This window comes from Corapipo altera, unplaced genomic scaffold (genome assembly GCF_003945725.1).
Source record: "Corapipo altera isolate COAL_440 unplaced genomic scaffold, ASM394572v1 2c, whole genome shotgun sequence".
In the NCBI taxonomy this organism is placed as follows: Eukaryota; Metazoa; Chordata; class Aves; order Passeriformes; family Pipridae; genus Corapipo; species Corapipo altera.
Window position 1 is genome coordinate 1,604,266 of NW_020884923.1, and position 13,349 is coordinate 1,617,614.

The window sequence follows — 13,349 nt, forward strand, 5'->3', positions numbered from 1 at the left end:
CTTCGCTGAGCGCCAGCGGGGGATCCCCCGCGCTCCCCACGCGTTACTCAGTGACAAGGAACAGAAACGAGAGAAAGCGCCGGCGCCCTGGCAGCCGGCGGCAGAGGCGTGGGGAGGGTGAGCCGGCGGGACCGGGCGGCTGGCGGCGGCAGGGGCAGCATCAGCAGCAGGAGGAGGCCCTGCCTCCCTGCCTCCCTCCCTCCCTCCGCCGCGGTACCTGCGCCGCGCGGCCACGTGAGCGCCACATCAGCGCCGCTCCGCGCCTCCAAAGTCAGCCAGCGGCCGCACAGGGGGCAGGCGCCGGCCGCGCTCCCCCTTCCCTTCCCTCTGCCCCTCAACCCCCGCTCCCCTTCGGCATCCCGGCCCGGCCCGGGGCTCAAGCCGGCCCCGGCTCGGGAAGATGCTGCAGTCGCTGGCGGGCAGTTCCTGCGTGCGGCTGGTGGAGCAGCACCGCTCCGCCTGGTGCTTCGCCCTGCTGGTGCTGGGCTACCTGCTCTACCTGGTGTTCGGCGCCGTGGTCTTCTCCTCGGTGGAGCTGCCCTACGAGGACCTGCTGCGCCAGGAGCTGGGCAAGCTGAAGCAGCGCTTCCTGGAGGAGCATGCCTGCCTCTCAGAGCAGCAGCTGGAGCAGTTCCTGATGCGGGTGCTGGAGGCCAGCAACTACGGCGTCTCGGTGCTCAGCAACGCCTCGGGAAACTGGAACTGGGACTTCACCTCCTCCCTCTTCTTCGCCAGCACCGTCCTCTCCACCACGGGTAAGGGGAAGGCGCCGGAGGCCTTCCGGGGAGGCCCGGACCCCCTCAGGGCCGCCGCGGAGATAAGAAGGGCTGGTTTGGGGGCAGCCGGGGCTGTGGGAGAGGGGCCGGGGCCCGCCGGCCCCCGGATGTCCAGGGCCGCGGGGACGGTGCGACCTCCGGCCCCGGGCGTTCGGGGGGCGGCAGCGCTTGGGCTCCCCGGTAATCGTTACTTCCCAGACTCTCGTGTGCGAGAGGCATGTTTTGTGTAGGATTCCTCACCCGTATTTGAAACCCGCCCTAATTCAGCGTCAAAAGCCAGGTTGTCAGGTCCCCCCCACCTTGAAATCATTGGCGGTTTCGAAAATCCAGCGTAATGCCCGTCTCTTTCTTTGAACTTTTAAATTATTTTTGGGAGTGTCTCTTGTGCGTTTCTTTCAGGCCGATTTGGGGGGAGAGGGGAAAACTGCTAACCGGAGCCTACTGATGAAGTTAAACTTCAGTTTCATATTTTACTGTCAATTTCCATTTAACGTTTGCATGTAAAAGACTGAAAGGTAATGCTTATTTTCTTCTAAATAGCAGTTTTCATTGGTGTTTTGAAAAGCTTGAGGAAGCATTCATCTGACCGTAGTTTTTATAAGCACTTTTTTTTTCAGCAATCGGATTTCACTTAGGAGCATAGTGGACAGATTTCTAAAGGATGAGTGGAGACGTTTGTGCTGGGAAGCTGGGCTCTGGTGATTTGAATGCAGCTCACTGAAATAAATAACAAAGGCTTGTCGAATAAGAAAAACGTTAAAAGAATCACCCTAAAATTTGTCCAACCAGAGGGCTTTGAGTCTTGGCAATACATTGATACTACTATAAAAGATGCACTGTTTCTTTTTTTTTCACCCCCTCCCTGCCCCCAAGTTAGCACTCCTTCTATTATGGGAAATGTAATCAGCAGATATTAATAATTTAATAATTTGCTTACTTGATCTTATTTTGGTGCTTCCTGACTGATTTCAAACAGGCAGTGCTTGTCCTGTAAATATTACTATAAATAGTTGTCATTGAGTCTAGAGATTAGGGTGTCTGCTTGTCATAAGGAGGTTGTGTTTGTAAAAAGTAAACCAGGGTTATGGGTGTCCACGCAACACTTCCCCCTCTGCGTATTAATAACTAGAGTTAAAGTTTGTGTGAAGAGAGAAAGTGACATGCTTGTGACAGTTGAATGCTCTCAGTGAATAAATTTCTAAACATTAATCAATGTATAGTAATACTGTGAGTGGAAAAAACATGGAATTGTGATAATACTTCAGCATTCAAATTTTTATTTTTTTTCTTTTTATTTTTTTACTTTCAGTAAAACTGTAAGGCACTTTAAACTTAAGGTACCTAATTGACCTTGTGATGCTTGTTCTCATTCCTAATCAGTTACACTGTCTGTTACTATAAAATGTAAATTATTTTGTCTGAGAGCTATTTTTTATTCAAATTATTTTTTCTATAATAACCCACTTTTTAAAAAGAAAAAGGTTTCGAGAAAGGTCCTGCTTTTCTATATGTTCTTACACAGTGTACTGCATGTAACTTCTCTCTCTTTTTTTTTTTTTAACCAGACAAATCCAATCCACAGTCCCTGCGGTTTATTATTTTTAAATCTGGCGATATTGATTTCAGAGATGAATCAATCCAAAAATGTTCACAATCAGGACAGTGGGGGTGGGACTGAGTTTGTAACACCTTAGTACTGCCTGGTAATACATAGCTGCATGTTTTAATGTGTTTGAATTCAGTAATACAGTTCAGGCAGAGATATCTCTTTCCCACTGCACATCTGCTTAAGGGCAAGGGATAATCTGGCCCTACATGTGTGGCTGACTTGATCACAGAGGCCCTACAAGAAAAGAAGACGCAAGGTACCATTGTCCAAATGGAAAACCTATTAGAGAACTCCACTTAAATGGCATATCCTCAGAAAAGACAGAGGTCTGAAATGCATGTGTTATCATTATTTCTGTCAGTTTCATAAACTGAAGTTCATCTAGTCATCACTGATGTAATATGTCAATATTATAGATCAAATAGTGGTACTTCCTTCTATGTTCAATGGTCCTTTGTATTGAGCCCCTTTTAACAAAATCTGTCTGTTTCTTCTTTTATGTAGTAGTCTTTAGCTGCACTTGATTCCTATTTAATATAAATAACTTGTACAAGGTAGGCAGGTATAAATCCAGATCAATGTAGTATGACCAACACTTATTCAAATACTCCCCAGAGCCTGCAGATTTCTGGTGAGGTGCATATTTTCTCCCTAATTAACTCTGCACCTGTGCAAGAAATATTTCAAGGCTCTTGAAATGGCCATGAAAATGGAAGACAAGGAGCAGAACCTGCCTGGTCACTTCAAATAGCTGTTAGAAGTGTTTGAACATTTGAAAAAGCTGTACTATTACAAACTGTGCACCTGAAATGCCCTCCCTTTGCCAAGTACAGTAAGAATAAAAGCAGAACAGAGAACTCTGGTACTGGTGGTACCAACTGAGGGTTGCTTCTTGTGCGTAAGTGAAATTGCAGGGAGCACCAGGATGTTCCATATGTTCAGCTTACTGAATTTGTCATTCATCATGTAAATAAATGCACACCTACCCCTTGCACAGAGGACAAGGCTTCTTGCATAGCCTTTTAGTTTTCTATATAAAACATGTAGGGAAAGTGTTTAAATATAGCATCCCTGACTTCACTTGTTCCTTCCTGTCCTTATTATATTCTTTGGCTTCTTACTCACTAGAGAAAATCCTTGAAGAAAGTGATAAAGTCATTTAAGAATTTGGAAAAAAATCATAAATGGAGGGAGTTTGCAGAATAAACACAGTAAAGGCAAATTGTTACTTGAAAGCAGTTTATGTTGCTGCACACATGGGCTGTCACAGGACTGTCACAAGCTGCCTGAAGGACGGGCAAACAAAGGGCAGTGAAATGGGCTGGTGGTGAGGCTTCAGCAGATTGTAGAAGTGACTGACAGGAGGTTTCTCTTCTAAAGACTTTATTCCTCCCTATGTAACTTAAGCAGTCATGCAGAAGGCCATACAAGCCATGTGTAAGAGAAAGCAATTAGGTCACTAATAATTGACAACATAAACAGTAAGACTATACAACTGTGGGCATTTAAATGATGTCTGTCTTGGAAACTCTCTGTAATTATGACCTTATACATATCTATGGTTGTTGCTTGTCTCAGTGCTGGATGTCATGAATCACCGTGCTGAAGCAGTTCTTTCCGATTGGCTTTGTTGTGGGGCCACCTGTACTAATGTCTTTTATTACTAACAATAAAAATGAAGTAAGTTTTTGCACTCACTCTTCTGGGTGGTGTTTTCACTGCTCTTGGCAATGTCTACATTCTTATCCCATATTGGTGCAAAATGAGAATACTGCACTACATGAACTGTAAGCAGAATGAAGTAATTGAAGAAATTGATATTGCTTGATATTAGCTGTGTTGCAAGATATGAAGAGTACAGTCACTTCTTTTTTTGAAGGAAAATAGATAGGGAAGGATAGGAAATGCCGATTTAGGAACTTAGGGCCTGTATTTTTATGTTTGTTTTTGGAAAGAGTCTTCTCAGAGCAAGGATGTCCCATGGCACTTTATGTAAACAGACCATAAGTCTTATTCTGACTGTCCAGCTTTGAGTATTTTTGCCTTTATCTGAAACACAAACATGGCTGTAGATTTCACTTAACATTTGCATACCAGAAGGATGCTGAAAAAGATCCTTCTCTGTTGTGATAGGGTTGGCAAGATACCCACTAGAAGGAAGCTAGGATAGCCTTGCCCTGATTTAGGGATTTGCAGAGGAGGAGTGAGAAGTTGCATCCTCTGTGATGGCAGTGCATGTTTTAAATCTTTTGATTAAGGTCAGGTGGTCATTCCTCTGAGCCACAGGAGTCAAGACAGTAAGAGGAGAGAACTGTTAGTATTCAACCACTTTCGAAGCCTGTAATGTAATTGTCTGTAGGGTGGTTCGTGCAAAGCAGCATCTCCTCCAGAATTTGGCTTGTACCAGTTTTGTTGTTGGCGCTGAGGATGAGTGTGTTGTGCTCCACTGCAAGGAATGTCCCCCAAGATCCACGATATACTGAATTCGGGTTTCTGCTTGCTGTGTTATGAAGAGAGTACTCAGTAGTTGTAGATAAATGGTGACACTGGCTATTAGTTTGAAAGTGCTAGTAGAGAAGAAACATGGCTTTCAGGGAAAGTTTTGCATTCACGTTGAATAACTTACAGGAGTTTTACTGGCAAGCAGTACGAGGAGTTAATGCATATATCATTTGATTCATAAGGATGTTCTTGCTTAGGTCTGACTCTCATAAGCATTGCTACTGATGACTTGCCAGAGAAACTTAACTGTGCCTTTATTTACAAAAACTAACAGGCTGTGATGTTGTGCGGGAGTAAGTGGATGCACTGCAAAAGAAAGTTCATTACGGATCTTAACGAACCCATGGAATATGAGGTAGTGCCACGAAAGCATCACAATGGAGCATTGCAAAGACATCATAAGATATGTAGTCTCTTACAGTAGAACCCTCAGATGGATGAAACTACCTGTGTCTCTCATACCTTATGGAAAAATGTAAATTTGACTTAAATAGAAAGAGGATAGTTCACAAAGGCTTTAGGGAAAGGGGATTTTTTTTTTTGTCTCATACTTGAATTCAATGTAAAATGCATATTTTATGTTGATGCTGTCAGAATATGTGGGCTGTGTCCCTGGCGATGCCTGTAGTATCTCATTAATACACACCAAATAAATACATTTCATAATTCATACCCAATGTATGTCTAGAGACCAGTCATAAGATTTCTGTTGCTTCTTATAGGAAAATATGGAAACTTTGTGATGGATTAAACTCAGATTGGTCTCACTAGTAGTCACTCCTGACTCCAGCAGAAAACTGAAGCTTCACTGTACTGTTGCTCTGACTGTAGCATTCATAGATTATTTGAATTGGTGCGATGAATTGCAGCTATTCAGCAGGGTGAGGGATACCAAACTTTGAGAACTTTGTTTCTCTTTTAAGAGTTGTTTATGACTTGAAAACAACATCTCCAGGAAAAGGTAATTTACTGTAGATGATCTCGAGGCAAAGCGAGGTTGTGCTTCACCCTGGGACAGTGTTTTTTATGTTGGAGTACTTCTAAGAAAATCAAAGGAAATGATGACAAGGTAGGTTGAGAAAGATGCCAGAAAAGAAGGATTACATTGAATAAGCCAACTGTTTGGATCTGAAGCCAAGTGGTTGAAGGCTACAGGGTGTTCTGGGACAGGGTAGTCACAGCTACTATCCCTGAGGCTGTCGGCCTCCAAATACATCAGTCCTGGAACCACTTGTATTAAATAGTATAAACGTTAAGTCAAAGAGTCATTCTGTCTGCCTGAGTGTCTGCTTTCTTCTCAGGGAGAATTCCTTTATTTTATACTTCATGGAGAAGCTCCAGACTTGCTTCTGTCATATTCTAGTCTGGCCCCTGGGTTAAGATGCTGCCTTCTGAGATGTGAGAGGTTTCAATTGAGTTTGGCTTAATGTTATTTTCAGGACAAGGATTTGAACCAGGGTTTTCTAGCTGTTTTTAGGAAGAGGAGACAAAAAGACTACTACATCCAGGGAAGGTGTAAGAGAAGTTGAGTATGTATGAACTAATACTGAGAAAGTAGATTGGATGCTTTTGGTATCTTTGCCTTACAACACAAAATCATGTGAATGTTCAATGAAGTATTAAAAAAAAAAATTAAAGCAGAAAAGTAGAGGCTTAAGTTAAAAAAAACCAACCAAGCAAACAATGAATCCCCAAAAAACACAAAGCAAAACTCAGCAAACCCACCAAAAAACACAAACCAAAAATGTGTTGGATGAAGGTCTCCAAGAAACCTGCATGTGTCAAAAGCAATGATATAAACTTTTTGGGAAGGATATTAGGCTCTGTGCTTCAGGACACAAGCCACTCACTTGCCAGAGATGACAGTTAGAGCTGGCAGATTGGTCACTTTATCTCTGGTGTGCCCAGGACAAAGGTCTTGTTTTCTCCATTGAAGCAAGCAATAGCAGAGAGGAGATCTGGGTCTGTCATGTCTTGTGTTCCAGGCAGGGTGGTAGTTCCTGGTTTCTCATGGGACTGCAGCAATCAGCTGTGCCAAAATCCTGCTTGTGCTTGCTATAACAAAGGATGTCAAGAGTCACTCTAATCCAATATTTGTGGTTTACAGGCAATGAGTAGTAAAAACCATCTCCTGGCAGAAACTGGATATGCCATGGAGTAGCAGGACTGTATTATTATTTAGAGCAGTGCTGGCTGTTCGTGGGTGGAATGTCTTTCTTACAAAATCTGTCCTCACTTCTGTGTCATGCGGTTCCATTTGCCTTGCTAAATTTAATCAGTGATGAGGAGCCATCCCAGCAGCTCTCAACAGGTGAAGGGCTGCAGCTGCTGCCTCAGTAGTCCTTCTGTATTAGGCATAGGGTAATTCTTCCTGTGCTGAAACACACACCCACTATCCCTCCCCCCAAATAAATAAAGTGTAATGACAAAACAAGTCCATTGAACTTAGTATGATACACAGAGTTTAACAGGGGTCAGGACTGAGTTACTGGTGTTCTACCTTGGGCTTATTAATTGACTCGTTTTTTTGTAAATGTTTACCTTTGCTATTTCTCTGGTTTTTCCTAATTGAACTGTGTTACCATTATTTGCTGTCGTAGATGAATTACATGGTCTCCTGTTGCTCTGTTATTATTTCTAATAATTACTCTGACTTTATTCTATGATATTTATACCTTTATTGAAAGAGAGTCATCTTTCTTCAAATTACCTTTCATTAAATATTTTCTATTTTTAATCCTTTTGTAATGCTGGAATTTTTGTTACTATTCTACTGACATCTGCAAATCAAATCCCAAGCTAGAAATCACGTACATTCTCAGAGCAAGACTTCTAAAACTTAACAATCAATTCCTGACCATTGTTTAGTAGGATTTTCACTTTTATCTGAATGTAATTTAAAATAAGTCTTCTTTTAAATCTATTGTTTCTCCTGTTTTCATTTATTTGTTGGTTGGGTTTTTTTCTTTATTTATTTCACTTTGGCCCACTGCATCATCATTTTAATAATCTGTGGAGGTCTTTTGGATACAGGAACATCATACTCTGTGGAGAAATGCCTACTTTAGCCACTGCTCCAGGTTAATTGTAAAGTAGGCTGCAAGCTACTTTGAAACCATATGAAGACCAAAATATTTCTTGGCATGTGCAGAAGTGGAATTTTAGCAATTTGAGAAAAATTAGGACTCCTATGATGATTTGGACGCCTTTAGGATTAAAGAATAGGAATAAAAAGTTTCTTAGGAATTAGCTACCTAAATTCCTACTGTCTCTCTGGATCTGACCTCAGCTGCTTGAGAGTTATGATGTTTGTACAAAATTCAACTGAAGACCTAGTGTAGTTACAGATGTGACCCAGAATACCTGGGAAAAATGTGTCAGTTCACTTTTTCACTGAAGAATTTAGCTGAAACAGATTGTGTTTCTTGTGAGGACAAAACAGTAATGTGGTTAAAAGCAGAACTGAAAGAAATGAATGAAGCAAAGCATTTCAGGTGACTGTGCTTCAGGAAAGTATCAGAGCACCTCTTGGAAGAACATATGGATTTTCTTTCCTTAGGAAAGAAAAAGATACACATTCTTCTCTAAAAACAGAGTATGCAAACTTCCTTGAACTAAAAGCACATATGAATCAAAGTGGTACACCAGCTGTCACCAGACTCCAAACGTTTACTAACTGATGCTTCCTAAGTAGTACCATAGTCTGTACTCTAAACTGATTCTGTGCCAGTTGCTTAAGCAGCTTCGAAGTTATCACATCATCTTTGAGGAACTGGGGAAATGCCAATGGGATAGCAGGGAGATCACTTAGGCAGTGTTCTCTAGCAGCAGCTGAGGGTGGAGATTGGGCTGGGAAACAGGTTTTGCCAGTGGAACAAGCCAATCCAGTAGTCTTTTGAGTACAACTCTGCTTGTGTGTGAGAAAGTGAGGCTATGTCCTCTGACAAAGTTTCATACTATTTGCTAGTAGAAACTTCACCATCAGTATTCCATCTTTCTCCTGAGAATTCTGAGTCCAGACTGTTGTTATGATAACAGGGAGTAGAGGCTTAGTGCGTCTTTTTACTGTCCTCTACTGCAAAGTGTAAACTTCTGGAGTGACCAGAACCTCTGTATGGGATGTTTTCAAGCACAATTTAATACCATTGCAAATGCAGCTTTTGAGAGCATTTGAGAGCATGGTACTATAAGAATGGGGGTTTATCATGTCTTTTGCTCTTTTTACTGTGCATTTCATGTCCCACACACTGAATGTTTTTTTCTGAATATGTTAAAAATAACTCCAGAAGCTAAAATGAAAAGGTTAAAGTGCACCTCTGAATTTCATCCTACTTGTAGTAGGATGAACCTCCTTCTGTGCCTTTCAATTAAAGACTGTTTAAATTTGCTCAGCTAAATAATCTTAAATTCTTTAACAGTAGCTGCTTCACAAAAGGTTTCCAAGAGTAGATACATAAGTTGGGTTAAGCGGGGAGAGGGACCAACCAGAATTAGATATTGAAATGATAAGGTTAAGACATATAATTGTTTACATTTTTTTTCAATAAGCAGAAGCTTGATTCTAATGAGAGATGAATCTAGCTTCAGAACTGGGGCTTTTGCAAAAGAAAATACATTTCAGGCAGTACTTGGATTTTATGACTTATTGTCTGTGCTGTACTGGCTGTATGATATTGCTAAAAATGACTGTAAAAGGAATCCTTTGCTCAACTTTACTGAAAATGTTTTTAGGAGCACCTCATTTATGAGGAAAGGCTGAGAGAATTGAGATTGTTCAGCCTTGAGAAGTGAAGGTTCTGGAATGACCTATTCCAGTACTTGAAGGGAGCCCATAAGAAGGTTGGAGAAGGCCTTTTTATAAGGACATGCAGTGATAGGAGAAGGGGGAATGGCTTTAAACTGAAAGAGGGTAGGTTTAGGTTGGATATTAGGAAGAAATTCTTTACTGTGAGAGTAGTGAGGTGTTGGCACAGATTGCCCAGAGAAGTTGTGGCTGCCCCATCCCTGGAAGTTTTCAAGGCCAGGTTGGATGGGGCTTTGAGCAACCTGGTTTAGTGGAAGGTGTCCATGGCAGGGTGGGTTGGAACGAGATGATATTTGAGGTCCCTTCCGACCCAAACCATCCTATGATTCTATGAAATACATACTAAAACTACAGTTATTTCCAAGTGTGAGAAGATTTCTCAGCATTAAGAGGCAAAAGTGATCTTTCAGAAGACAAATGATGCAGCACTCACCAGAATGGGACTTGCATATGATTTTATTTTAAAGTCTATATTGAATTTTCTCTTATGTGACACTTGGTGTTTTACTTTCTATGTTATTTTAAAACTACATGGCATACTATGAACACATATTTTGCTCGATCAAGCTTTTAAAATGTGATTGGCAGGCTTAGACATTGCAATGTGCAGTACTAGTGCCAAAGTCCAGAGGCAAGCTAGAGTAGGTATCCTCCTTTGTTTACAAGATAATTTGAAAAGGGGACGTTACTTTAGAGTCATCAAATGCAAACACAAGACGAAGATCTGATTTCACCTCCTCCCTGATAGGCTGAGATCATTCTATATGTGGCTTTAAAGAAAGCTGAAGCGGAAAAATACCCCTTGTGTTCAGGAAGTAGCAACATGTCCAGAGATCTGCTATAAAATTAAATAGCTTGGATGTTTAACTCCTGGGGACTTCATTATAGAAGCTTATACATCTCCCTTCACAAAAAAGGAAAAGAACCCTAAAAATTACTTGTTGTATTTAAGATTAATGTGAGAAGGCCTTGGAATCTCTCCTCTGTATATTATTTAAAATAGCTATTTTCCCAACTGTGTGCTGTACGAGAATGGCACAGAGCTTTCCCTTTGATGCCTACAGCCAAAAGGAAATGAGAAAACTCTAAAGAACTTCCATCTCTTGTAGAGTTTTGGAAACTGTAGGCTGTATGATTTACTAACAGACAATTAAATTTTAAACAGTTCACAGCATGTCTTGTTACTTATTTATAGATATTACATATATTGATGGTTGGACTTGATGATCTTAGAGTTTTTTTCCAACCTTAACAATTCTATGATTTTATGATCCTCATGGCTATATTTTTGGTTAGTGTTGGAATGCTGACTCAGCACCATAGCAAAAATTGATAAGGCTCAAAGATTTATAATTGTATTACTATTTGAAAGTCCTAGCTACTGTAAACTGTAAGTGGTGCACAGAAAGTAACGCAAAATGCTGTAAATAATTTGAATGATTACTATTTAGCAATGAAATTAGCAATGAAACTCTCTTATGTGAGGATAAGAGGTTGTTTAATTTACCTATGTGCATTTGTACATCTGATGAAAAATCAAGGACTCCAACCTGACTTGTGGTCCACTGCTGCAACTCTGGCTGGGCAACCAAAGAACCATGAATGCTACATGATGTTGTATTGTGTGAATCAACAATTTATATTGATAAGAACACAGTAAATCTAAGGCTGATCTCAGGCCTTAGATTTAGGCCTTAGTTTATTATTGGAGTTGTTATGCATACCTGTAGTGCAAAGGTAAGTCTTTATGTTTCAGTCATATCTTTTAGTGCAGCTATATGTACCTAGTGAAGCCAGCTGAATGTTCAGGTCAGGTTTTCTGGGGCTAACAGCCACCTGACAGGATTTTGTATGCTGCTTCAAATGTCATTTGCACTAGGAGTTCTTACTAGTCATGAATCTCAGCCAAAGCAAATAATAGAAGCTCTCTCAACATCTCAAACAGAAGTTTGAACTCCACGTTTTAGCCTTGCATTATGCAATATCCTTAGATGTCATGAGGGAGATGGTGATAATCTTTCACATTTCTGAAACACTTTTTATCAGAAGATCGTGAAGCGTGTGCATACCAGAAACTGTTTTACTGGTTTACTTCTATTATATTCTGCATCTTGTGATATTACAGTGACATTTCCGTATGTATTTTGCCAAAGAATGAACTCAGACAAACAGTTGTGAAAGGTCATGTGTGAGCCATTAGTATGGTTGAGAATAGGAGCTTGTGAATTTTGTCTTGCAGTTCTCCATTCCTGCTGCTAGGCAGTGTTCCCATACAGTAAGCTGATTTCCCATCCTGGGGGGGCACTTCAGTGTGCTTTTATTTTCTTGCACTGGATGTTCTTTTTTCTTTTCCTTTGGTAATAGTTTTTCTGCTCAGCAACATTAGAGAAAATTGCAGCTACTTAAATAAGGAATTACTGAAGCCATATTGAAGTGTGCAATGCACGTTTCTATATCTTTCCTTCAGTGGAGACTCCAGAAATATTGCCTCTCCCTTCTAGGGAATTGTTCAGTTGTGTACTCTGTAGAAAACGAACCACACACCAGTTAATACAGCCCATTTAACTGACTGAATATACGAGTAGCCTTTTTGAGAAGGCGGCAGTATTTGCTCTGCTTTAGCATGCTGAATGCCTTTCTTTGCCTGTTAAATGTTTGCTCAGGGTGTTGGAAACAAAATGGGCTGAGCCTACCTAACAGCTTTGCCAGCAGAAGGAAGATGTCTTGGATTCCTGATTCTCACCTGTGGTCCAACCCTGTCCTAGGTCTATTGCCAGCTGAACCACAACAGTAAGCCAAGTCAGTTTGTCAGACTGGAAGAAACATTCATTTCCTGGTGGATTAGTTTGCTCTGAGTTATTGCATTCAGGTAAACTGCAACCAATGCAAAAGGAGGTAGATCCACAGAGCAATTTTTTTCCTAGCAGTAACACTGGGTTTAGGTTAGGTGTTTCATGTAACAACTTGGGAAAAGCACAGAAAGAGTCAAAAATGTATGGACAATTAACAACAGATAGGAGCTGGCAACCTAAGAGCATGTTTCCTGTAATGATAATGTATCTGACAATTGCTGCCTGTCCCTTGTAAAGGAGCATTATTTCAAGCAGAATTAAAATGTCAACTAGCAAAGCTGAAAGAACTTAACAGGACTCCTGTTTGTTAATACAGATGCCACCACTAAAATATTTCTATCCTGTGTATCTCAGGTACACATATGTCAAGGGGAACCTTATTTTTTCCTGCTGGGTAACTAGTGATATGTGATAAATTGCATCATCTTTGAAGTTAGTGAGGAAGTAATGCAGTCATACCACTGTAACTAGTTTACAAATTCTGATAATTGAAAATTACAAGAAACTGGATGCATTCGTAGGACCAGACACTTACAAAGAAATCTCTCCCTTGTCAAGGCGTGTTAACTATCAATTTACACATTGCTGCCCAAGCTCTTTGATGCTAGGCCTTTTTTTTTGGAATTACCACCAATTTTACATTCCTTTTCCCATTATATTGAGGTCTGAGAGACACCACATACAGTATCGCGCTTTCCTTATAGAGTCACAGGTCATATCAATCCAGCCTTTTTCATGTTGGTCATGGTTTGCAAATGCAAGCAGGAGGTGCTGAACATGAAACCTTAGTGTGATTCAGTCTTGCT

At 41.0% G+C, this 13,349-nt stretch overlaps 1 protein-coding gene across 1 annotated transcript in view; it reads left to right on the top strand.

The window, feature by feature from the left end:
* The first annotated feature begins 240 nt into the window (after positions 1-240).
* Positions 241-13,349, top strand: part of KCNK1 (potassium two pore domain channel subfamily K member 1) — a 34,004-nt gene continuing 20,895 nt past the window's right edge. The window contains exon 1 of the mRNA XM_027657388.1: positions 241-755. Coding sequence (XP_027513189.1) covers positions 401-755 — 355 coding nt within the window. The 5' untranslated portion in view covers positions 241-400. The remainder of the gene's footprint in view (positions 756-13,349) is intronic.